This window comes from Erpetoichthys calabaricus, chromosome 12 (genome assembly GCF_900747795.2).
Source record: "Erpetoichthys calabaricus chromosome 12, fErpCal1.3, whole genome shotgun sequence".
In the NCBI taxonomy this organism is placed as follows: Eukaryota; Metazoa; Chordata; class Cladistia; order Polypteriformes; family Polypteridae; genus Erpetoichthys; species Erpetoichthys calabaricus.
The window spans coordinates 127,103,276-127,129,306 of record NC_041405.2 but is presented as its reverse complement, the minus strand read 5'-3'; the positions used below and the strand labels follow the sequence as shown (position 1 = coordinate 127,129,306).

General features: G+C 37.4%; 1 protein-coding gene across 5 annotated transcripts in view; it reads right to left on the bottom strand.

Annotated features, from left to right (window-relative positions):
• The window catches only part of LOC114662577 (myotubularin-related protein 1-like), a 68,442-nt gene extending 44,562 nt beyond the window's left edge, over positions 1-23,880 (bottom strand). For 2 of the 5 annotated variants that reach the window (XM_051935205.1, XM_051935207.1), the window contains exons 1-4: positions 23,400-23,880; positions 16,584-16,689; positions 5,662-5,688; positions 980-1,003 (exon numbers count right to left, since the gene is read on the bottom strand). In XM_051935205.1, the coding sequence (XP_051791165.1) occupies positions 980-1,003; positions 5,662-5,688; positions 16,584-16,689; positions 23,400-23,530 (288 nt within the window). In that variant the 5' untranslated portion in view covers positions 23,531-23,880. The remainder of the gene's footprint in view (positions 1-979; positions 1,004-5,661; positions 5,689-16,583; positions 16,690-23,399) is intronic. The other 3 variants (XM_051935206.1, XM_051935208.1, XM_028816121.2) reach the window with 3 other exon arrangements.
• Between the last annotated feature and the right edge of the window lie 2,151 nt (positions 23,881-26,031).

The window sequence follows — 26,031 nt, the reverse complement described above, 5'->3', positions numbered from 1 at the left end:
TTAAAAGGTATTTTTGGTAAATAAAAAATATTTATTTGACCAGGTACTGTTTCTGTGTAGTTGTGGCTGGGGTTTGGGGTTCTGTGGCGTCCCCTGGTGGTCACAGCTGTAATTCATTGACTAACTTCATTTCAAAAGGAAAGAGTTGCATGTTATATGGTAGATAAAAGAAAAGCTGCATACAACAAATTAATTTTTCTGTTAGAGAAATGCTGGAAAAAGGTCAACAGTGGTGGTCCCTTAATTGATATATAAAAGACATGCTCAAAATGAGGGCTTTTAGTACATGGCTCCCATCCCTTGGTCTGCTACTGACAAAGACTAAAGTAGGAACAACATGCATTTGCAATTTGCTCAATAACTGTTTATGATCTCACACATTGTACTTATTAAGAAACAAAATGCAGACAAAGCCCAATAATTTGTAACTCTCCATTAAATAGCCCCAATAATTTAGCTTTACCCTAACATGACATTAAAGGCAGTTTCAAGATTTACACAGAGAATGTAAATTGTCATAAAGTTCCTTTCACAGCCCCACATTTGATTCAATAACAAGGCATTAAAATGTACAGCAGCAAGTTACCTTTCCATGTTATGTCACAGATCCAAAATGGAAATCAAAGAATTATTTGCTATTGTTTCAACTATGGCAGCAAGTGTATGTGCAAAAATGCTTTTTACTAAGTTATTTTGATGGTTTATGTCATTTAGGCTACTCTGTAAATTAACAGACTATACTGAAATTTCAAAAATGCTTAACCTTTTTTTCTTAATTTTTCTTTAACCGTTAATCGTGATAAAATTCACTGCAAATTACAGGTACGGTACATGAAGGTAGCATTCATCACTTTTGTTTAGCATAATCCTACAATGTCAAGTCCATTCCACTGACTCTAAAGAAATCTCTAAAAATGGTTTATAATTGAACTAAAAGAACGGTAATTGCAATCCCAATGAAACCTATTTGTAATCTTACCCTCAGGTTAGGCCTCTTGCAAACCTGTTTGTTAAAAATATAAAACAATCATAATCATTATACTTCATTCTTAACAATGAACAAGCACAGACATGCCACAATACAAACACAATAAATGCTCAACTTGGAAGCAAAGCACCACACATTCTTTGTCTCTGCTTATGACAGCAGTTTTGCACAGAACAACACAAACATATGCACACATGAAAGCAGAAAGTGGCACTTGACTCGCCAAAGATATACACACTTGAAGCACCTTCATCCGGAGCCTTACACAAACCATTTGGAGCCTTACACAAACATACAAATTTAGTAAATCACAATTAATGTCGATCTCCTTAAAAAAGGAATTATATAACAAGGGATGAGAAAATGTTGTGCGCACTATGATGATTCCACCAGTTAGCCCAATTACAAAACTTTACAGACAAGAAAATATTTTATATATTATATATATATATATATATATATATATATATATATATATATATATATATATATATACACTGCCCGGATACAAACAGACGGACACCGGCAGTTCTAAAAAACACACACGTTTATTAAACAAGGTCCCAAAACACAAGCCCCGCACACACACAGTGCTCCAGCACCAAACACCCTTCAGTTCAGAGCCTCTCAATGGTCCTCCTTGGGCCGCCTTTTCTCCTCACTCCCGAGCGTTGCCTTCTTCCACCCGACTCAGGCTCTCTGATTGTAGGACGGCAGCCCCTTTTATATTCACCCGGATGTCCTTCCGGCAGCACTTCCTAGTGTGGCGGAAGTGCCGCATGAGCACCCGGAAGCACTCTGGGCGTCCCTGGAAGTTCCTCCGCCAGCACTCCCAGGTATGGCACAAGTGCAGACATCCCAGGCTCTATGAAGCTCGGGGCGCCCTCTGGCGGTGGCCATGGGCCCCAATGGGGTTGAGCCTCCATGCTCCGTTCTTGTGGTCCCCACACTAACCAGGGCAGTTGCCCCCTTGTGGCCCGGGGGATGTATAGTCCGCCTCCCGGTCCTTCCAGTCCTTCCTATATATATATATATATTAAATCATGAGTGGCTCAATAACATATTGTATTGTATATTTGTATAATGACTGACTGAGACCAACAAGGTTGACTTTTGTGTGGCCTATGGTCACCCTAAATTATTTTAGCACAATTTGACCATATAAAACCATATAAAAACCACATAAAACTGCAGGTTGATGCTGCCAATGACACAATAGCTACAGAAAGGCTCTGTAGCTAATCAGTATATCAGAATAATTTTTTCTCGCCAGTACCTAATGTACAGGAATTTAACTTGGTAGATTTGGAGCTCCTTATAACATAACAAAATGTCACATACAAATAACATAAATAGCATGAGTTAAAAAAAAAAAAAAAAACTATGCAAAGTTGCAGAATAGTGCAATTATAAAGGAGATGTACAAATGATGATGTGCAGGTTGTGAGACAGCTATTAAATCAAACAACTGCAAAGATATGGCACACTCCACATATTGCTGTTTAAGCATCAGACCACTAAAGTGTCTTGCAGGGGCATTATTACAATACCTCACCATTAACTAGTATTCACTGTGACAGGAATAGTGATGAGCTTTGGATCAGCAGTAGTAACATATCCCATATCTCCCTAGGGGTTACGAATATCACATTCATAAAAAAAGGTAGCCTACCAACAAGTACAATCCAGACAACATTCTCAACAAAGATTTCTGGTATGGGGTTCTGAACCTTACAAGACCCCATCGCCTTTTGGAGTTTAATATAGATGTTGAACAGCATAGCAATATTTTGAGAAGAACCTTTTATCTTATCAAAGTGATTCAAGGAAATTCTGTTGTTGTCCTTTAGTTACATATCTAGAAACTCCACATACATATTGTAAATTCATATTTTACTTGCACAAATACAGCTGGCCCACAGGTTACAAACAAACTCAATTCTTATCAATGCTCATAAACAGAATTTGTATGCAAGTTAAAAATTGCACTGAAAATATCAGCTAACAGAAATATTTGCAGAAAATTCTCAATACTTTATTTGTCAGAAAAACATTTCAAAATAATTAATAAAATTACATCGAAGCATTACCATACTTTAAATTATTTGTATTTTGAGATTTTAAAATACAATAAACACATGCTCTCTTTCTCTGGGGTGGGGGTTGATTTGTTTTCAATCCTATTCTTGTAAAATTGATCTATTTGTTTGGAATGTTGTGTGATTTCAGTAAAATCAATAAAAAATTAAAAAATAAAATACAATAAACCATGGCTGACAATTGTGCTGCTTACCAGTGATTGAACTTACTGGGTCACACCATATGCTGTCAGTTACATTTCGTGACATGTGCACTCTAAAGCACAAAACGGTTACAAATTCTGATACAAGTTCATACTGTGCACTACTATTCCTCATCATTAGCAATAGCTGCATGGACTCACTGCGTCAAAAATCATCTGTTTCATTTTCAAGTAAAAAACAGAAGTTGCTAGCTTGGAGATTAATTGAAATGTAGCTGAAAAGAATAATTTAAGGATTGTCAGTGCTTGTCCATATTTGCAGAATTACCATAACACCAGACTATTTTTTACATTTTTGACTACTTATCTTATTTAATCTTTCAAGGTGGCCTATAATCAATCTCTTAAGACTGGCATCACACTACAGGACTAAACATGATTTCTAGTTGGAAACCATGTTAAATTAAACAACTGTAGTTGCTGAATCTCACTGTCTAACTATATGGTTAGGAATCACAGGTGTGATTGATTACGAGATGCCTACAGAACTTTTCATTACAGTTGCAAATATCAAATTGCACCAAGAAAATATCATCAGGTTGCCAATTAACATGCAACATTGCACAATAAGAGAAGAAAAAGAAAAAAGAAAAAAAAAACAAGCAGGTGGTCACTGCCTTTGCTGTAGCCATTCTTCTGCTTTGTGTTGTGGATAAAAAAAAATACTCCAAACAGACTACATTTATTTAATTGTGGACATTATGGTTTGGCTGTTCAGTAGCAATAACTGGAGGTAAAAAGGAATCATTTCATTATGTAAACATTGTATAAGCATTCCTGTGCTAGCCATACAGACTGTTTATGAAAGGGTATTTATCTGTACTGTAAATGCACTGTACTTTCAGTTCATTGCTAACTGGATGTTACCTCTCAGAAATATTACAGCCAACCAAGAAAACATATGACCACAAAAAAAACAACAAATTTGATTATGTAGTAGTGAGCTGCAGAGGCTGTTAACAACACTATAATAGTGTCACCCTACACAACTTTAAAATAACAAAGGTTATTTATATGTCTACAATTCACTATTATTTTTTTCAACATTATACAAATGAAGGCTATGACAAAAAAATCATAGGAAAAGTCATACAGTGTGACACCAAAATGTGTCTAAAAGTATGTACAGTATTTTTGTTGAAAGTGCACGTGGGCCTACTGAAAAAAAATGTTTTTAAGAACCATTTTCTCCAGATTCACACACCTGCAATGTGTTAATGTCAATTTTCAAAAAACCTTTGACAAAGATGCTTTAATTGGAAAAGAAAAGCACTACTGTTCCACAGAACATGGAAATAACAATGTTAAAAAACTGCTTTTAAGATATACATTTTTAAGGAACAAAAGTATAGTTGCTTTACTTTTGGTTGATTTTACTACTGAAGCTGAAAGTAATAGCCTATGTGTCAATTAAATGTTTAGGTTTTAGAAGTTTTTTTTTTTTTTTTGACTTAACAGAACTACATTCAGGACTGCCTTGGAAGATATAAAGCAGCTTTAAAATAAGTGTGTTGCACTTAAACAGCAAAACTAGTGCCAGACACAGCCAATTACAGAGATGCTGAGAAACTGTAAATGAGACAAATTTATCCATTAAACTGACTAACTGACCAGAAATCTTACAAAGGCTTTCAAAAGCCAGTCTTAAAGTCATATTGTTACCCGGGGCAATTCTTCATGCAAAAATTAACAAAGGAAAATGTAATTTGTGTGTTTTCCCCTTCTTAATTCAAGAAAGAATCCAGTCAGTATAAACTTATGTTTTCTGCAGTTTGTTTAGTGTTGTATGTATATAAATAATCTACTATTGCCCTTGTCTTATGAATAAACTGTATTATTATATTTAGTGCAACAAGAATGCTTGGATTGTTTACTGAAAAATGTGTACTTTTCCTAACTTATTAACATTGATTACTAATGTAAATTTGTCTTTCCCTCCACATACTGAGCTATGAAAATATATTTGCCCCGTTCCTTATATTCTCAGTTTTTGGCATAGTTTACCCAATGAATGGCTTCAGACCTTTAGACAAAATGCAATACTAGAGAAAGGGAACCTAAGTGAACACACAGTTCTATATTATATAACTACTTATTTATTGAAGGAACAAAGTTATCCAAACACTCATACTTTTCAAACTAAGGAACTGAGTTAACTTATTTGGCAAAACTGATTAAGTAGTAGTAACAAACTTGAGGTGACAATCCTTAAGCATCTTTTACAAACATTAGAAAACCAGCTTAACATGTAAAGCTTTCAGCACACAGCTTGTCTTGCACAGAAAAATTAAGAGCTCTTATTGAACATTTTCAGCTGGCAACAACTGACAGACAAGGAAAAGAACATTAAACAATGACTGTATATTCTTACCCTCCGGTCAGGAGTCCGACCAACCTGCTATTTAGAAACAAAAGATAATTAAAACACCTTCAAGAAATTTGAAATACATATTCAAGTTCATGACGAAAATGCTGAAACAATGTATATACTGCAACATTAATAATTCTAGCCAGCTAGTAAGTTAGTACTTAGATTTAAACAATTCCCCATTTGGTAATGTGGACCATTTTCAAGGGGAAAAAAGTACTATTCAAAATGTTTCAGACTAACATTAACAGAAGATTGTTTTAAGTGTAGTAACCTGACACAGAAAACTATCTGTAAGAACTTTATACAGTATATATTAAATAAACCAAAGATACTGGGGCAATATTGAAATGTTAAATTTATACCACAGCAAATACTTTAGAACTACAGCTTGTTTGGAAAAGCACTAAAATATATGACCATAAATTGCAATACAGGTCAACTCATTTATGCTTTAATAATTTACATAACATGTTGCCACATATTTTACAAAAGCAGTTGCCTGAAGTAAAACACTAATACGACACAGTGAAAAAACAAAAATGTTTAAGGGTTAAAGTGTCATTTTCGCTCTGGTGAAAAAAAGAGTTCAAAATTGCATAAACTGAAACAAATTGTGAAAAAAGACATCCCAGGTGAAACATTCATAGAATGTAACAAAGACCTAGTGCTCTTTCCATGATTGTCAAAATTTAAGGAAAGTTACATATCTGCAAGTCAAAGTAGTAACTTTAGTTCCTTCAGAACTAGTCTAATGAAACAGAAAATTGCCATAAAACTTTTCTGGAAGAACTGCTAGTCCTTGTAGTTTATTAGTCACAGACACACAAAAAAGAAACATTTTTATAAAATGTTACATTCCATAGAAATGAATAACAACATTAATGACACAAAGATTTGCTGCCTAGGTGCAAACATGCACTATTTCTTGTAGGCATTAGTGTGAAGACTACTTTACAAAAATCACACGATGCCTGCCCTTCCCAAAAGAGAGAGAGAGAACTCCAGACATGGGAACACCAAAAAACACAAAGTCACTGAGAGGTATATACTGGACCTTGATGTTCCATTGACTAAGCAGAATGATGGGAAGTCGCCATGAAGAACTGAATATTTAAAGGCAACTAAAAACTCATGGCTGCAGGGACAACGAAAGGCAGCAGCAGGAGTTTTAGCCTCGTGTCTCTGGGGCACAAATAACCAACAACTCCAGAAGGCTTAGAAATATGACAATAAAGGAACAAATTAAATTATTAAATTGCCCATGAAGGGAAGGCTGTTCACTTCACCCAGATCATCAAACTTTTGACTTTGTCTGCTGTAGTTGACCATGAACCCTGAACAGAGGTTTGTCTGTTGACAAGTAACCAAATCACATTTATAATACTAATGAACTTTATATTGATATGATTTGCCTATGTCAATCAAATTGAAACTGCTTCATTTTTCGTTGTATTATACTGTGTTGTATGATTTAATAACTCTTAGTCATAAATAGGTGCAAGTGCTCTGTACTTGTACTCAGTGATGAGCACAATGCAAAAATAAATTAAACTGACACTGAAAATCAAAATTGACCTCAGAAAGGGCTTTAAACTGCCTCATGGCACAACAAGTATAGAGCTGGAAGCTGAGCTGTCAAATGACAGGAAAAAGAGTGTCCAGTGTTGACAAAAACAAAGATAGAAAAATAAGCAATGGTATGCTCATTATACTGGGAACAGTGAACAAATGGACAAGCTGTATTTTCAACAAATATGAATTGAGTTGCCTATTAACACGTGTTAATAAAAAATACCCGAAAGAATTGCTCAAAATGACTAAATAGAATAAATAAATAGAGGGTACAAATTAGCAAATTTTATTTCTTACATACAAAGTAAGTCAGTGTATTCTTTAAATCTAACAAGGTAAGAAAATATCATTAATCAAAGAAAAGAGAGGGTAATACTTTAGAGACTTCTATCAGCACTGTCAAAGCAGCAGTGTAATATAAAGTACATAGGAAAAAGAAAACCTTTCTGGACTCATTAGAAACACCCAGAGTAACATTTTAGAAAGCACTGTAAGCATGATAAAATATTAACATCATTCTTTCCAGATAGAAGCAATTTACTTTGAAATGGCTTTTCCCTTTGTTGGTATGTTAGGCCGAACAGCCTGTTCACACTAAGACGTTTCTTATTTTCTTGACTAGATTCAATCTTTGCATAATGTAAAAGGTGTTAATACTTACATTGCACTTTCTAAAATACAGTAACATGTATGAAAGGGCTAGTAGGAAGTTTAGAGAAAATGAAACAGAAAAAGCAAAAAGAGAAATGAATTAACATGTTTCTGCCATCGTCTGGCCATTTCAAGTACTGCAACATGATCAAAGTTTCTTCCACTTGCTAAAGTTTAAATTATTTCTAACTATTGTCTTACGGTTCATTAAAGGCATACGTTGACTGATAGGCGCATGTTGCAACTCAGAAAAAATTATTTCAATGATAAGTAAGTAGAATGGTAGAGATCTGAAAACTAACTAATCCTTGCATATTGTAACAGATTATGATTATGTGTGCTACCCATACCATAAACACATACAGTTAGGTCCATAAATATTTGGACAGAGACAACTTTTTTCTAATTTTGGTTCTGTACATTACCACATGAATTTTAAATGAAACAACTCAGATGCAGTTGAAGTGCAGACTTTCAGCTTTAATTCAGTGGGGTGAACAAAACAATTGCATAAAAATGTGAGGCAACTAAAGCATTTTTTAATACAATCCTTTCATTTCAGGGGCTCAAAAGTAATTGGACAAATTAAACAACTGGAAATAAAATGTTAATTTCTAATACTTGGATGAAAACCCTTTGCTGGCAATGACAGCCTGAAGTCTTGAACTCATGGACATTGTCAGATGCTGGGTTTCCTCCTTTTTAATGCTCTGCCAGGCCTTTACTGCAGCGGCTTTCAGTTGCCGTTTGTTTGTGGGCCTTTCTGTCTGAAGTTTAGTCTTCAACAAGTGAAATGCATGCTCAGTTGGGTTAAGATCAGGTGACTGACTTGGCCATTCAAGAATTTTCCACTTCTTTGCTTTAATAAACTCCTGGGTTGCTTTGGCTGTAAGTTTTGGGTCATTGTCCATCTGTATCATGAAACGCCGCCCAATCAATTTGACTACATTTAGCTGGATCTGAGCAGACAGTATGTCACTGAACACCTCAGAATTCATTCGGCTGTTTCTGTCCTGTGTCACATCATCAATAAACACTAGTGTCCCAGTGCCACTGGCAGCCATGCACGCCCAAGCCATCACACTGCTTCCACTGTGTTTTACAGATAATGTGGTATGCTTTGGATAATGAGCTGTTCCACGCCTTCTCCATACTTTTTTCTTGCCATCATTCTGGTAGAGGTTGATCTTGGTTTCATCTGTCCAAAGAATGCTTTTCCAGAACTGTGCTGGCTTTTTTTTAGATGTTCTTTATCAAAGTCCAATCTAGTCTTTCTATTCTTGAGGCTTATGAGTGGCTTGCATCTTGCAGTGCACGCTCTGTATTTACTTTCATGCAGTCTTCTCTTTATGGTAGACTTGGATATCGATATGCCTACCCCCTGGAGAGTGCTGTTCACTTGGTTGGCTGTTGTAAAGGGGTTTCTCTTCACCATGGAAATGATTCTGCGATCATCCACCACTGTTGTCTTCCGTGGACGTCCAGGTCTTTTTGCGTTGCTGAGTTCACCAGTGCTTTCTTTCTTTCTCAGGATGTACCAAACTGTAGATTTTGCCACTCGTAATATTGTAGCAATTTCTCAGATGGGTTTTTTCTGTTTTTGCAGCTTAAGGATGGCTTCTTTCACCTGCATGGAGAGCTCCTTTGACCACATGTCTGTTCACAGCAAAATCTTCCACATGCAAGCACCACACCTCAAATCAACTCCAGGCCTTTTATCTGCTTAATTGATAATGACATAACGACGGACTTGCCCACACCTGCCCATGAAATAGCCTTTGAGTCAATTGTCCAATTACTTTTGAGCCCCTGAATTGACGGGATTGTGTTAAAAAAAATGCTTTAGATGCCTCACATTTTTATGCAATCGTTTTGTTCACCCCACTGAATTAAAGCTAAAAGTCTGCACTTCAACTGCATCTGAGTTGTTTCATTTAAAATTCATTGTGGTAATGTACAGAACCAAAATTAGAAAAAAGTTGTCTCTGTCCAAATATTTATGGACCTAACTGTATAACTAGACAATTAAAAAAATAATGGGCAAGTAAAATATAAACAAGAAAACTATAACCATGATGAGTATGGACACACAGCTACACATAAAACTATTATTACTAGTAGCTATTTTAAAATTTTAAAACACACTATCTCAACACTTTCATTATTCAGTTCTCTATTACAAACCTGCCTTGTTCTTACCTGAGGACCCTTTTTTGTTATTATTTTTATATAATGCCTAGGGTTAACTTCCAATGTATTACAGGAATCACTTTGTTGAATCAAATCTTGGAATCATAGTACCACTGTTTCCATTGTGTGCTGAACCCAGGAATACACAAAAAAGTTCAGGAATATTGTGCCATCTCCCCATTGATATCAGATAACATCATCAGTACTCCTTATTGGGAATATCTATTGCTCTCTAGCACATTGAGAGATATCAGGGATGTTCTTACCAAACCTTTTACATTATTCCAAGCACCAAAAGGTGCACCTTCTGGTTAGGCACCCTTACTCCAACAGGGCCAACTACCACCTTTGCAATCCCTATTGCTTTAGGAAAGGGTGTTCAGCCAGCACTACAGGTTTTTCACATGCACAAATTCTCTCATGCTCTCTCTCATGTCACTTTCATGACTCTTATGCCCTGTTAACCCATTACAATTCTTATCTTAACAAAGATATCGGGCAGAAATAATACAAAAAAAAAAAAAAAGAAGCAGATTAGAAATGGATGGATGAAGTTCTTTTAATAACCTGCCAATTTTATTATAAAAGTAAAACTAGATTGCTGAGTAAGGTTCTATTAACATGCACAGCTCAGCTGATTTAAAAGGTTTGAAACTGTATAAAAATAAACATTGTCTTCACGGCCCTCAGCAGGAAAAGTGGATTGGAAGATGAAATGAATGTACATTGTTTAATTCCATTTTCCAATTTGAATAAAATAACCAAATGTTTGGAAAAAATATGCCAGATTTGGTCTTTCTATTGCAAGCAACTAAGCAGGTGGTTTTGATGGAGCTTATGGTTCCCTGGGAAGCTTGGAATGAATGAATAGATGGAAAAAAAAAAGTCAAGTATGAATGCACACTGGCACCTGTGTCTGAATAATAGAGGGTGTCCCAAAATTCACATAAGATTTGAATTTGGCGCCATTTGTGCGGTAAAGTGTTGCCAACGAAAAAAAAAGACAGTGTGACAGCTCACAGTTCAGGGTTATTAAAAATGGAGCGCTACATGAAAGAAGAACACGTTGTTGAGAAGCAAATGCATCCACAACGTGTCTCTGTTTGGTGCGGATTCTGGGCAGGAGGCATCATCAGACCATTCTTCGAAAATGCGACTGGTCAGGCAATAACAATTAATGGTGCTCGCTATCGCAACATGATAATCCAGCTTTTTGTGCCTAAATTGCAAGATATGGATGTGGACGACATGTGGTTTCAACAAGACAGTGCCACATGCCATACAGCCCGAGAAACAATTCAATTACTGCATGAGTCATTTCCTGGTTGTGTAATTTCCCAGTTTGGTGATCAGAATTGGCCACCCAGATCATGCGATTTAACGCTGTTGGACTTTTTTCTTTGGGGTTTTTTGAAGTCTAAGGTTTATGCCATCAAGCCCACGACCACCCACACCTTGAAGGAGGAAATTGAGCACTGTATCAATGAAATTCAGCCACATTTATGCAAAATGGTCATGGAAAATTTCGACAAAAGTGTGCGTATGTACCAGCAAAGCCGTGGAGGCCATTTACCCCATATGCTATTCCATACATAACCCTATACTGTATACTTTATGAATCAATTAAAAATTTACAATTTTTAATTAAAAACCTATGTTCTCTATCAAAATTACTTCTTGCATGAATTTTGGGACACCCTATATATAGAATGGCAGGGTGTCAGAGTAAGGGATGGAAAGCCGGCTGTCAACCTTAAGGAGGAGGTCCGCAGAGGCTTTGCTGCCAGTCTTGTCATCGAACCCTGAAACCTCCTTGGCATATCAGGATCACACAAGAGAAAAGCCTTTGGATCAGTGGGGCTGAACATTGGTGTAGCACACTACTTGGATATAAGCAGAGGCTTGATCTTTCCCTACTGGATCACCTGACTGAAAGTGTCTGATGATCAAAAACCCAAAACACTCCGATACCCCATGTTCATCACTGACAGTGTGTCTAAGTTGCACTGCAAAGTGCATTACAAATTTGGACATTTTAAATCCTATATACTACCTTAATTAAGTCAAGAGACATTGTACTTACAAATTAAAAGATAAATTATTCATCAGTATTCTCTAACAAGTAACTTTTCTTCCATTTTCTGAAATCAGATTCTCCCACCACTGACTTATGGGGATGCACCATCACCCAGGACCAGTCCTTTTCAATGGCACACTCACACTGTTATACCAGACCTCTGCACTTTGAGGATCTCTGGGAGAAACCCTGAAGACATCCAACCACAGGGAGAAAATTCAAACACAAGACTGATTGTGGGTTCAGAATCAAACTTGGCTCTCTTGAGATATGCAGCAACAGCCTTTTAGTTAACAGTAGTTGGTCATTCATGATACATATAAGCATTGTCTATACATTGAAAAGTTACACAGTATACTTTTTTTGGCAATTTTTGGATTGCCTGTAGGATACATACACTAGAACTAATCACTAAAAAACTGTGCTGCCCACAGTATGGATTCTCACTAGAAAAAAATACTCCTTCAACGTCTCCTTGCAAAAGTAGTAAATCAGCTGTGAAAAGAGGTGTAATTTGGTGCTTCTTTATTAATGAGCATTTTTAAACAACAGAGTGCCTTCCTATTGTAATAGATGCCTCAGGTTGTCTTTTAATTACTAAGGGAAATCTACACATCCACCACTGAAAGTATCCTGACAGGAAGTATTACTGCCTGGTTTGGGAACAGTATGCAACAGGACCACAACGCTCTACATGAAGTGGTTTGGTCAGTTGAATACATCACACCAAATGCCTTCATTCTGTACTGTGGAATAGAAACTACAGAGAATGCTCTTCACTTACTTTTGATATTCCGTGTCACAGGTCTCCAACAGGTAGCACAACTGCTACAAGCTACAGGCTACGATTGAATTTATGCATTAACTGTCACGCAGTCAGTCACACTGTGACTTAGATAAGTAGTACATCCTCTATAAATAGCTATGACTTTTGTTTGTGACTATTCTGCATAGGAACCGGTCTTACTGCTAATATTAATTAACAAAAAAAAGGAATCCTGCAAATAACATTATTGCATTTGCCTGCCAGCTACACCTGAATGTTCAAAATGGTTCTCATATTCTAATGAGCCACAACTGTAAATACAAATTAAACAATCATGAATGGTGAGGCAGGTCTATTAAAGGAAAAACTGAAGACCCATTTTTTCATCATGAGTTACAAATTGTTTCACATGAGCAACAGGCACCTGTGTCTGAATAATATGTACAATCAGTGTTGCAAATGGGAAAAGATGCAATATTGAGCAGCACTTAACCAAAATACACAAGAACTTTGTACTGTAAGTGATTTCATCAATGGCAGCGAAATTGGAAAGGCAGCAAATATTGTTCATAAAACTAATGAAGTCCCAAGCTACAACTGAAGCATCATTCAAAGTGGCTCAATACTTAGCAAAGAATAAAAACCCCTTTACAGAGTGTGGATTGATAAAGATGCAATGATTCTTCTGGTCAACTGTTTATTCAAAGGTCATAATAATAATTTGCACTATGTCAGTGGTGTAGCAATAATAAAAATCTATAGAAAAAAGTATAAAGCCTATCAGTAGATTAAAAGAGGCAGTTGAAGAAAGATATAAGGACTTGCAAATGATTTTCAATTCAGTATGATGAATCAGTTGACACAAGTGATACTGCCCAGATGGCAAATTTCATCAATTCTTGAGATTTCTATGCTACCGTTAAAAACAAAGAGTTGATATGTACAATGTATTAAATAACTATTTTGTTGAAAAGAATGTGCAATTAGAAAAAAAATGGTGTTCAACAGATGGATGCCCAGTTATTACCAGAAGGCATAATGGCTTTATTGCATGCTGCACAGCAGACTCCAATTTTTCTTGTTTCTGAGCAATCATTCTATCACCCACCAGCAGGCAACCTGTGCCAAAGCCATGGAATTTGATCACATCATAACACTTGTCATTAACATAAAGAAATACATTCTGGCAAATGACCACCTTTTTCAATTGTTTCTGTAATAACTGTCATCAAAATATGGAGATCTTTTGCAGCACACAGAACTTCAATGACAACAAAAAGAAGAAACCTATTTTTTAGTAGTTTTGCCCAAGATCAGAGTTTTTATGGAAATAAGGCATGTGGATATCACAATAAAGTCTGACATCTACTAGACCTGGTCTTTCTAACAGATATGACAGAGAAATTAACCAACATGTGATTGTGATTTGAAAGGCAAGGGAAAGACCATCACTGATACAGGCGAATAATGTTATGAAAATCAAAAACTGGTTCCTTATCTCAAAGTGCAGAAAGGAAAAATGCTACATATTCCCTTAGTGCAAAGAATGCTTGGATACATGAAGCTGCATCTAGGACTCTGGGCATTTACATTTACAGTTAACTATTCTCCAGGTCTGGCATAGAGATTGAGGATAGATTTGTGCAACTAGAGCCTTCTGCCACATGAATTTCAAACCCCTTTATACAGGTTGACTTCTTTGAGTAGATAATTGAGGTTTTTAATATGGGTGCTGGTGCCTTGAATGTGGAAATTCTCATCCTTCACAATGATGTCCATTTAAAATCATAGCAGACTGCTGCTAATTCTAGAGCCAATTTAATGCAGAGAAGTGTCCCAGAATTAGCACAAAAGCCATGAAGGTCACCACATATATCTTTGGGAGCATGTCTATCAGACATGAACTTTTCTAAGCTGAGGCACCCAGATGACTCATTCATATAATAGGAAATACCTACAGCCTACAGATATCTACAGACACTGATAATGCCGTAAGTTTAAGTAGTACATCTTAATTACAGTTTACAGTTAGCCATTGATAACCTTGTTGCATCAAACAAGTCTTCCTTTTAGATCCTGCTGCATAGCCATTGTGGTGTGATGGAATGTTATTTTAATGTTAACAGTGTCAGCAGACAATTATATTTTTTAAAGTGAAATGCTTCTAAACTACTGACACTTTCTTCTGGGACCTTCATATGTGCTTTGTTTTCCAATTTCCCAGTTACTCAAGAAAGTACATTTTATCAGGGGATGTTTTTTTTTTTAATCAAGTAACATGATTACTCCTGACACTCCAAATGTTTTCTTAAGTACCTCTCACCATAGAAAAATATGGAGACCCCAGTTCTATGTAATAAAGCTATGAACCATTTTGGCAATGATTACAGTATTACACTTTGGCACATTGCCAAGTAAGCACAATAGCATTTGTATTGCATGAAAAGGTCAAATATAACCAAATGTAATTTGCTTACACTTTTTAAGCACATTCTATATTTCCAGATCACATGCACAATAAAGAAAACAGAAGTGGAAAAAATCATTATGTATAATAGTTCACATGTGAAAAAGCACTCCAACAGAACATTGTTTTGTTTGTTCCTTTTTTTTTTGTTTAAATATTCAAAAACCTTGTTTGGATTATTTGAATACAGAATCACATCATAAAAACAATCCCTCCAACCAATAGGTACTCTGATTTTATAATGAAAAGCACTTGCCAGCACTATGTACTGGCATAAATATTCAAAGAGACACAGAAGACTGTCAATCCTACATTAAGGATATGTGTATAATTAGCAGTATCTTATGACTGTGCAAAAAAATCAGTCTTGCATAAGATTCAGAACATGCAAGGGATGTGAATGCTGATGTTGTGTAACACTTGACCCTTAGGTATAAGTTATGTTGGTTTTGGTTTAAGATGGCAACTGAGACTGATCTTTTCACCACTATTTGTTACTTTCACAGAAAGGACATCAAAACATACAGTATCTGTTTTGGACAGCATCAAGTTTGGTACCTGAGAGGGAATCTGAGATACAGTATTTTAGAATGGAGATATTTTAGAATGATACTATCCTTCTTGTCCCTGATCTATTGTTCACCTTTGAGTAATCAATAATGGAATTTGACATATTCTAGTAGAGATCCAATGCCTGCAGTAGAGGGTAAACTTTCCAGCAAAAATTAGGGAGGAGAAATACAAGACTTTGATGAATAAAGAGTGAAAAGGCATTTTTTTCAAGAAGGGTTGGGAGAATCAACAGAATAATTAGTAGATTGAGAGAGTGAGTTGTGGTGTGTGAAGGACAAGCCAAGTTCTGTGATGAAAGCAAACTTATCCATCAGCTTATGTCTCTACTCGCTTAACAGTTTTCAAAGAATAAAACATGGGGTAAAACATGTAAATCCCATTTAGTAATATATATTGCTATGGATAGATAGAAAATGACAAAGAATGTGTTAAAGCAGCAAACCAGACAGTCTTCATGGTAACAGACAGGGGATAGACATACTTACAAGTAGTGATTGCTTTTGAACCTACAGTTCTGAACTTTCATGTTTTACCAGAAGACAGATTTTATATGTTGATCCATAATGAGATTTATTAGTCAAGGTACATAATGGTGATGCAATATTATAAACCCAAGTTCAATTTACCTTGTAATCCCTGGATACTTCTGGTTGCACAGCCCCCGAGATCTGACTTGAAATTGTGGCTGCAATCAGCTGTTTACACCATTCCACATGTGACCCTGAGGGACTGCTGTGAAATAAAAACATACTTCACATAAAATGATCCTACACAAAATATCTGCCAGAGAGCAATGATGACTTCCTGCTTGGCTCTTACAGGATTCCATGTTCTCATTATAAAAACTAAATCTAACATCTGCATGGAGTCCTCAATACACCAAAAACAAAAACAAAAGAAATAAAGAATTCACTTGCAAAATTAAACAAATTAGAAAAGGTACAAGCAACTATGACTATGTTCAGTACAGACTGACAAAACTTAAAACAACATGTTTACTGAATACAAATAAAATATGAGGTGTAAAATAAAGACAGATACATATATACAGTATGCATATATTGTGGCAGATTATTTGCATATGTGTGTCTCTGAATCCTCCTCAAGACAAAAGACATTGATTTGCAAAACCAGTTACTACATTTTTCCCCAAAACTGCTCAGACTGAGAAATAATGATGTTATATAGGATTATTAACAACTGTCAGCCCTACCCATTGACCAGTATGTAAGAGATCATTAGGAAGTACTGTAATGCGATTGGCTGTAACACAGAATGTTTAATTTACATATTCAATGCGTATATATGGCTATAAAAGCCAATACAGTGATCCCTCGCTATATCGCGCTTCGCCTTTCGCGGCTTCACTCTATCGCGGATTTTATATGTAAGCATATTTAAATATATATCGCGGATTTTTTGCTGGTTCGCGGGATTTCTGAGGACAATGGGTCTTTTAATTTCTGGTACATGCTTCCTCAGTTGGTTTGCCCAGTTGATTTCATACAAGGGACGCTATTGGTAGATGGCTGAGAAGCTACCCAACTTACTTTTCTCTGTCTCTCTTGCTTTCTCTGATCCTGACGTAGGGGGTGTGAGCAGGGGGGCTGTTCGCACACCTAGACGATACGGACGCTCGTCTAAAAATGTTGAAAGATTATCTTCACGTTGTTACCTTCTGTGTGCAGCTGCTTCGTGAAGCGACATGCTGCACGGTGCTTCACATACTTAAAAGCTCAAAGGGCACCTATTGATTTTTCACTGTTTTGTTTTTCTCTGTTTCTCTCTCTCTCTCACCCTGCTCCTGACGGAGGGGGTGTGAGCTGCCGCCTTCAACAGCTTTGTACCGGCGGTGCTTTGCATACTTAAAAGCCAAACAGCCCTATTGATTTGTTTGCTTTCCTCTCTGTTTCTGACAGCCTGTGCTCCTGACGCGCACTCCTTTGAAGAGGAAGATATGTTTGCATTCTTTTAATTGTGAGACAGAACTGTCATCTCTGTCTTGTCATGGAGCACAATTTAAACTTTTGAAAAAGAGACAAATGTTTGTTTGCAGTGTTTGAATAACGTTCCTGTCTCTCTACAACCTCCTGTGTTTCTGCGCAATTCTGTGACCCAAGCATGACAATATAAAAATAACCATATAAACATATGGTTTCTACTTCGCAGATTTTCTTATTTCGCGGGTGGCTCTGGAACGCAACCCCCATGATGGAGGAGGGATTACTGTACTAGCACTCTCTTTGAGAAAACTGGCATATTATCAACATTATCAGCAATACTTCATAAAAATAATCTTCCATTAATTAAGGTCTCTGTTTCCACTGGTTCCTTCTTGCTTCTTCTACAATGCTTAAATCAAGTCAATTCAAGTTTTTGTCCCAAACGGAAATTTGGTTTATATTTTTACAGAAAAGCCACATCACTACATTAGGAACACAGCAATCATGAACACGACCAAACAACGTAAACTTTCTACAACCAAATAAAATATAGGATATAGAATATTAGATTGGATACATATAAAATTAAATTAACATTAAGACTTAACTAACGCCTGACATAAATGATAACCAATCAGCTTTATCTAAGCTAACCGATGTTTATTAAAATAAAACTTATTTAGGAGATTTGTAGCAGCTGGGATGAAAGAGGATCTGAATTGCCTATTTTTCATCCTCAAAACCATTAATCTGTGACCTGGTAACAACAACTCTATTTGAAGAAGTAGTGGACGAGTACTATCCAAGGGAATACACTCCACTTTCTTGAATACTTAGTTATTAAAATGGTCCATCAGATTGACCATTGGGACCTTATTACTTTACTTCTCCAATGTACAATGTGATGTATTTTTTTTTTTTTTGTGAACATTAAGATTTTCAAATAAAACCAGCAGAACAAAGGTTAAAACAGATTTATAAAAAAATTGACACAATGTTAAAATTCACACTAAAAAGGCTCAACTTTCTTAGACAGTAGAAGCGTTAATGCACTTTTTTGCAGAATGCTTTTGTATTTTGATTAAAAATCTATTTTGTGTCGATTGTGCACCATGCCTATAAGTGACCTTTCACTGAAGCAATAAAATTAATATGAATAACAGTTGGAATCAATTGGCAATAACAGTTAACTACAGATGCAAGTGGCAGATATTCACTTCTGCAAGTGACCTTGTTAATCTAAGGCAAAGCTGTAGTTCATATCAAAGTCTAGATATAGCAGTGCATCCGGAAAGTATTCACAGCGCATCACTTTTTCCACATTTTGTTATGTTACAGCCTTATTCCAAAATGGATTAAATTCATTTTTTCCTCAGAATTCTACACACAACACCCCATAATGACAACGTGAAAAACGTTTGAGGTTTTTGCAAATTTATTAAAAATAAAAAAACTGAGAAATCCCATGTACTTATATAAGTATTCACAGCCTTTGCTCAATACTTTGTCGATGCACCTTTGGCAGCAATTACAGCCTCAAGTCTTTTTGAATATGATTCCACAAGCTTGGCATCATATTCAAAAAGACCACTATCATTAGCCAGTTTCGCCCATTCCTCTTTGCAGCACCTCTCAAGCTCCATCAGGTTGGATGGGAAGCATTGGTGCACAGCCATTTTAAGATCTCTCCAGAGATGTTCAATCGAATTCAAGTCTGGGCTCTGGCTGGGCCACTCAAGGACATTCACAGAGTGGTCCTGAAGACACTCCTTTGATATCTTGGCTGTGTGCTTAGGGTCGTTGTCCTGCTGAAAGATGAACCGTCACCCCAGTCTGAGGTCAAGAGCGCTCTGGAGCAGGTTTTCATCCAGGATGTCTCTGTATATTGCTGCAGTCATCTTTCCCTTTATCCTGACTAGTCTCCCAGTCTCTGCCATTGAAAAACATCCCCACAGCATGATGCTGCCACCACCATGCTTCATTGTAGGGATGGTATTGGACTGGTGATGAGCGGTGCCTGGTTTCCTCCAAACGTGACGCCAGGCATTCACACCAAAGAGTTCAATCTTTGTCTCATCAGACCAGAGAATTTTCTTTCTCATGGTCTGAGAGTCCTTCAGGTGCCTTTTGGCAAACTCCAGGTGGGCTGCCATGTGCCTTTTACTAAGGAGTGGCTTCCGTCTGGCCACTCTACCATACAGGCCTGATTGGTGGATTGCTGCAGAGATGGTTGTCTTTCAGGAAGGTTCTCCTCTCTCCACAGAGAACCTCTGGAGCTCTGACAGCGTGACCATCGAGTTCTTGGTCACCTCCCTGACTAAGGCCCTTCTCCCCCGATTGCTCAGTTTAGATGGCTGGCCAGCTCTAGGATGAGTCCTGGTGGTTTCGAACTTCTCTCACTTACGGATGATGGAGGCCACTGTGCTCATTGGGACCTTCAAAGCAGCAGAACTTTTTCTGTAACCTTCCCCAGATTTGTGCCTCAAGACAATCCTGTCTCGGAGGTCTACAGACAATTCCTTTGACTTCATGCTTGGTTTGTGCTCTGACATGAACTGTCAACTGTGGGACCTTATATAGACAGGTGTGTGCCTTTCCAAATCATGTCCAGTCAACTGAATTAACCACAGGTGGACTCCAATTACGCCGCAGAAACATCTCAAGGATGATCAGGGGAAACAGGATGCACCTGAGCTCAATTTTGAGCTTCATGGCAAAGGCTGTGAATACTTATGTACATGTGCTTTCTCAATTTTTTTATTTTTAATAAATTTGCAAAAATCTCAAGTAAACTTTTTTCACGTTGTCATTATGGGGTATCGTGTGTAGAATTCTGAGGAAAAAAATGAATTTAATCCATTTTGGAATAAGGCTGTAACCTAACAAAATGTGGAAAAAGTGATGCGCCGTGAATACTTTCCGGATGCACTGTATGTATATGCCCCTTTCTTGGAGGCTATGCAGTTTGTTAGGCGTTTCAGTTTTCTGTTTGAATCTGACTGACAGTAAATGCATGATGGATGGCCATTGAGGAGAGAGATCATCACAAGTAATTTCATTTTGTCTGTGTTTTCACAATGCCTTTATTCAGTCTATCCAAAGAAACATGCTTCCAATATTTTTTTTCTTAACAAATAAGCCATCTGCGCCTATAGGAAGCTATATTTGAACTAGTAGCTTATCAATAACTTGATCATTAGCATTGGCACTAGCCCTTCTTTAACTGGTGAAGTGGAAACGTTCCTTGGACTGTAAACCTAACGTATGGAGAATACAAAACTGACTTTGTTCAAGATGCAGTACTCTGCACCATGAACAATCTTTCTGACCTTTGCCAGGAATTCTACCTCAGTAGTGGTACAATTTCCGTTGCATGTGTTTCAACAAAAGAATCAGTTTATATCATATGAGCGCCACAGCTTTTGGCACAATGACCACTGATTATTTTAGGCAACACTTTGAGGAATGTTTGCTATATCAGAACATTGAGGAACAGGGAAGGCAGTGAATAACCTTTACGAGGAACATCATTATCTACACTACATGCCTGGATATGAGTGGTACACTGACCAGATATTAATGCTCACAAAGCACTTTAGAAAAATTTTGACAAGAACCAGACAGTTAACCCAATATAACTTCTGAAAAGTATATGCTTAATTTCTCCAAAGTAACATTTAGTTGAATTATTAAGGTTGTCTATGTATGCCAACCTAGCACACTATTTGGTAAATTACCACATGTGTCTATGATTCTATGTGTGAAGAAAAACTTTAATATACTGTATGTGTGAATTTTATCATTAACAATTCTTACAACTGTGTCCCTGTATTCTTGCTGGAGGACCCATTTTAAATTAAGACCTGGGATCCCCCACAATAATTCCATTCATAATTGTAAACACTTCAATCATGTAACCTCTAAAACTCCACTAACTTACTGGAAAGGTTCAACTCCTTCAATGTTTCTTCATGGCTCATACTTTACAGTCCTGGAATCAGCCTAGTTGCCCTTCTTTGGAGTTTTTATAACACTGTGGTCTTTTTTGTAATATGAAGACAAAAACTTTCACCAGTATTCAAATAAGTCTTCACTAAAGTGTTAAAAACAGTACCTATTATAACCTCCATGGACTTGTATTCCTCACATTGGGCTACACACAATTTTCCAGTAGCCTTCTTAATCGCTTCTATACGCTAGATGTACATTGTAAAGAGTTCACTACGATTCGCAGGCCTTTCTTGTTGGAATACTTTGACTTGACTTAAACTATGAAGCGACCCATTGTATATTGACAGAAATTAATTTAAATCTGTCCAACTCTCAAATTATAACAAACAATCTATTATTGCCTCCAAATACTGTCACCTCTATGGCCAGACCTCTCCACACCAGGTGATCATAGCCGACAAGTTTTCATTTTGATAATGAGTGAGGCTTTCTGGCAGTGCTATATGGTCCTGAGGATACAAAGTCCCAAGTATATCACTGAGCTACAGGGTCCAGTTCTGTCAAGGCTTTTAAAAGTGTGTGTGGGTACATTTCTCAAAAATAAAAAAAGGAGACCACAGCATAATAAATCAATATTAATGAAGTCCACAGCACTTAAGGAGAAAGCAAGACCATACCTCCCATGGACGAGACTAGCTTATGTTCCACATCTCCTGTCAGACTGTCTGAGAGCCAGGAAGTGCAACTGTGGTGTGGTCATCCGCTAATAGGAAATACAACTTATGTATCCTTATTAACCATTTTTTTCCCCAAACAGCAAGCGGAACATGAACCTGTTTGGAATTAGGCAATGTTGCTACTAGCGTGTAAAAATAATTAAGATAAAAAAAAATTTATGCACTGAACATCATTTAAGTAACTTAATACTTAAATTTTACAGTAATGATTTTTTTTTGTACGATGGAGGTTTTAACAAACAAAAACAAGGATAACCAGGCAGGTTTTAATGGTTAATATTTCCTTGCCAGCTGCACGTTTCATTAAAATTGCGAAAAGCAATTGATTTCCGGTTTGCATCGGCAAAAACTACTTTAGTGGTTTGTTTATGGAAGACTGCATCGCATGCTAAAATTAGCGTGAAGGGGCACCGTGCTGTCTTAAAGTTCAAGTGTCTGCTGTGACGTGCACTGTACATAGTTCTGTTGGTTGCTTTATGAATCTTGACACGCATCTTATTACTTTTGTAAGGATCTCAAGGATTCTTATGCAAGGTAAAGCTGCGTGCAGAAGACAATGCAAAGTAGGTGACCTGTGACACATCATCGCCATCAGAACTGAACGCGCTGATGCTCAATTGCAGAGTGCCAGATAACGCAGATTTGTATTAGTATGCGGAAGCTGCGCAGACTGGAAAGAACTCTGTCAAGGCATCTGCAAGGCATTTCTTGCAAACGCAAGGCTAACATCCCACGACTGAAGCCAACACATGAAGGGGTCCACAATAAGAAAATAAGGAAGCAGAATGCGGCTTGTGGCGTTCCCTCTCACCTGTCCTGCTCTTCGGTGCTGGGCTGTCGGGAGACGCCTTCTCCTCCCGTCCGCAGAGGTCTGCGAGCACCGGCTCCTGGGAACACTGGGGCCTCGGCTCCATAGCCTCCGCCTCCTGTCAGTTTTTCCATTAATGAACAGTAAGGAACAACTGTCTCCTGACGATGATGTTACGGAAAAGGCGTTACAGGTCTCACGAAAAAAAAAAAAAAAAACCAAAACAAAACGTTTCCCGTCTTTGTCTCGCGCTGACAGAATTGACATTAAACCAGACAGAGCGAGCGCTCACAGCCCAGCGCGGAAGGAGCCACATCCGTCGCTGTGGCTTCCCACAATGCAGCGCTGTATAGCTTTGCTGGCGCGGGTTGTCTTGTCGAGAAAGCCAGCAAGAGAGCGAGCGTGCGCGCGCGTTTTTGTGAAAGCTGCAAATTGAACCGTAAAAAGCAATCGGAAGGTCGAATGGTTGTTTTCATATCCTCTGCACAAAAAGCAGGTGCCCATTTACCAGTATTTTACAAAAACAATTTTTGAGTTTAAAATGTAATTAGCACTGTCGCTGCATTTGTGCTCAACGAAGCACATACAACTATGAACATGTTGAACAGCTAATTTTGTCTCTTTATCTGAACATTTTTATATACCTGTACTGAATGATATTTTCAAATTAACCGTATTTCTCCATATACTGTCAGTGATATCAACACGATGAAAGGGCATATCAAAAGGAAGAATGAAGCTGTTACATTGAAGGAGGCAGAGACATTACCACCTTACACTGACTGGCTACCAAACCGACTGAAGCTTACATTTAGCATATAATGCCTATGGAAAGTATTAACACACTTCGAGGTTTTCATATTTTATTTTTATACAAAATTGCATCACAGTGGATTTATTTTGAATTTTTTGCAACCGATCTGGATCGGGTGTCCACATCGAGTCTCATAGCACAGAGCAATTATATGGCACAGGGCGGAGCAGGATCTTTTTTCCTAAGAGACCGGATTTCTTTAGGGTGAAAAGTGACATCCTTCACATATTCTACAACTCTGATAGCTAGTGCGATGTTCAACGCTGCGTTGTGGTAGGCTGATAACATCATTTCATGAGATGCTCACCAAATCATCAAGTTAATTAAAAGGGCAGGCTCAGCTATGAAACGCACGCTAGACCCTCTGGAGGTCGTAGTGAAGGAACGAATTGTGACAAAACTGAATGCCATTTTTTTAATTTTATTAAAATCACACAACATTCCATACAAATAAATCAATTTTTACAAACATAAGTTCGAAAACAAATCAGCTTCCACCCCTGAGAAAGAGAGCTAAGCCAGCAGAGTAAAACTTAAAGCTAGTAAAAATAAGTAAGTAGATGGATTAATAAGTGAATAGTGCCATTTTGAATAGTGCTGCACATCCTCCCTCTGAAATACTAACACGGGATACTTTCAACCAACAAATTATTCAAAAGATGTGTGTCACAAAATTCTACTGGGGGCCCATTATACCAACAGCAATATGCCTACATGATGCCTCACTTTGTCTCTTCATTAAAAACCAAATATCTATCTATCAATCTATGTTTAATGTGAAAGTGAAAACAGATCTCAGCAAAGTAGTCTGCAATAATTACAAATATAAAACACAAAGTAATGGACTGTTTAAGTATTCATCCCTTTTAATATGCCACAATATGGTGCTGCCAATTGGTTTTAGAAGTCACAGAATTGGTTAATGTACTGTAGATCTCCTGTCTGTACTCATGGAGTTCAGCTGATTGTATTATAAATCCCGCCATATCTGGAAGGTGAAACTTGAAGTGAGTCAGTATTGTGGCCTAACATGCACAATGAAGACAAAAAGAACACTCCATGCAACTCAGTGAAAAGGGGATTAGAAAGCTTAAGTCCAGCGATGGAGACAAAAAAAAGTCAATCATTCAGAAACAGATACAGTGCATCCGGAAAGTATTCACAGCGCGTCAGTTTTTCCACATTTTGTTATGTTACAGCCTTATTCCAAAATGGATTAAATTCATTTTTTCCCTCAGAATTCTACACACAACACCCCATAATGACAACGTGAAAAAAGTTTACTTGAGATTTTTGCAAATTTATTAAAAATAAAAAAATTGAGAAAGCACATGTACGTAAGTATTCACAGCCTTTGCCATGAAAATTGAGCTCAGGTGCATCCTGTTTCCCCTGATCATCCTTGAGATGTTTCTGCGGCTTAATTGGAGTCCACCTCTGGTAAATTCAGTTGATTGGACATGATTTGGAAAGGCACACACCTGTCTATATAAGGTCCCACAGTTGACAGTTCATGTCAGAGCACAAACCAAGCACAAAGTCAAAGGAATTGTCTGTAGACCTCCGAGACAGGATTGTCTCGAGGCACAAATCTGGGGAAGGTTACAAAAAAATGAGCACAGTGGCCTCCATCATCCGTAAGTGGAAGAAGTTCGAAACCACCAGGACTCTTCCGAGAGCTGGCCGGCCATCTAAACTGAGCGATCGGGGGAGAAGGGCCTTAGTAAGGGAGGTGACCAAGAACCCGATGGTCACTCTGTCAGAGCTGAATGGGGAATGTCCAGATCAGCAGTGTTGATTGAGTGGGGTGGGGGTGAGACA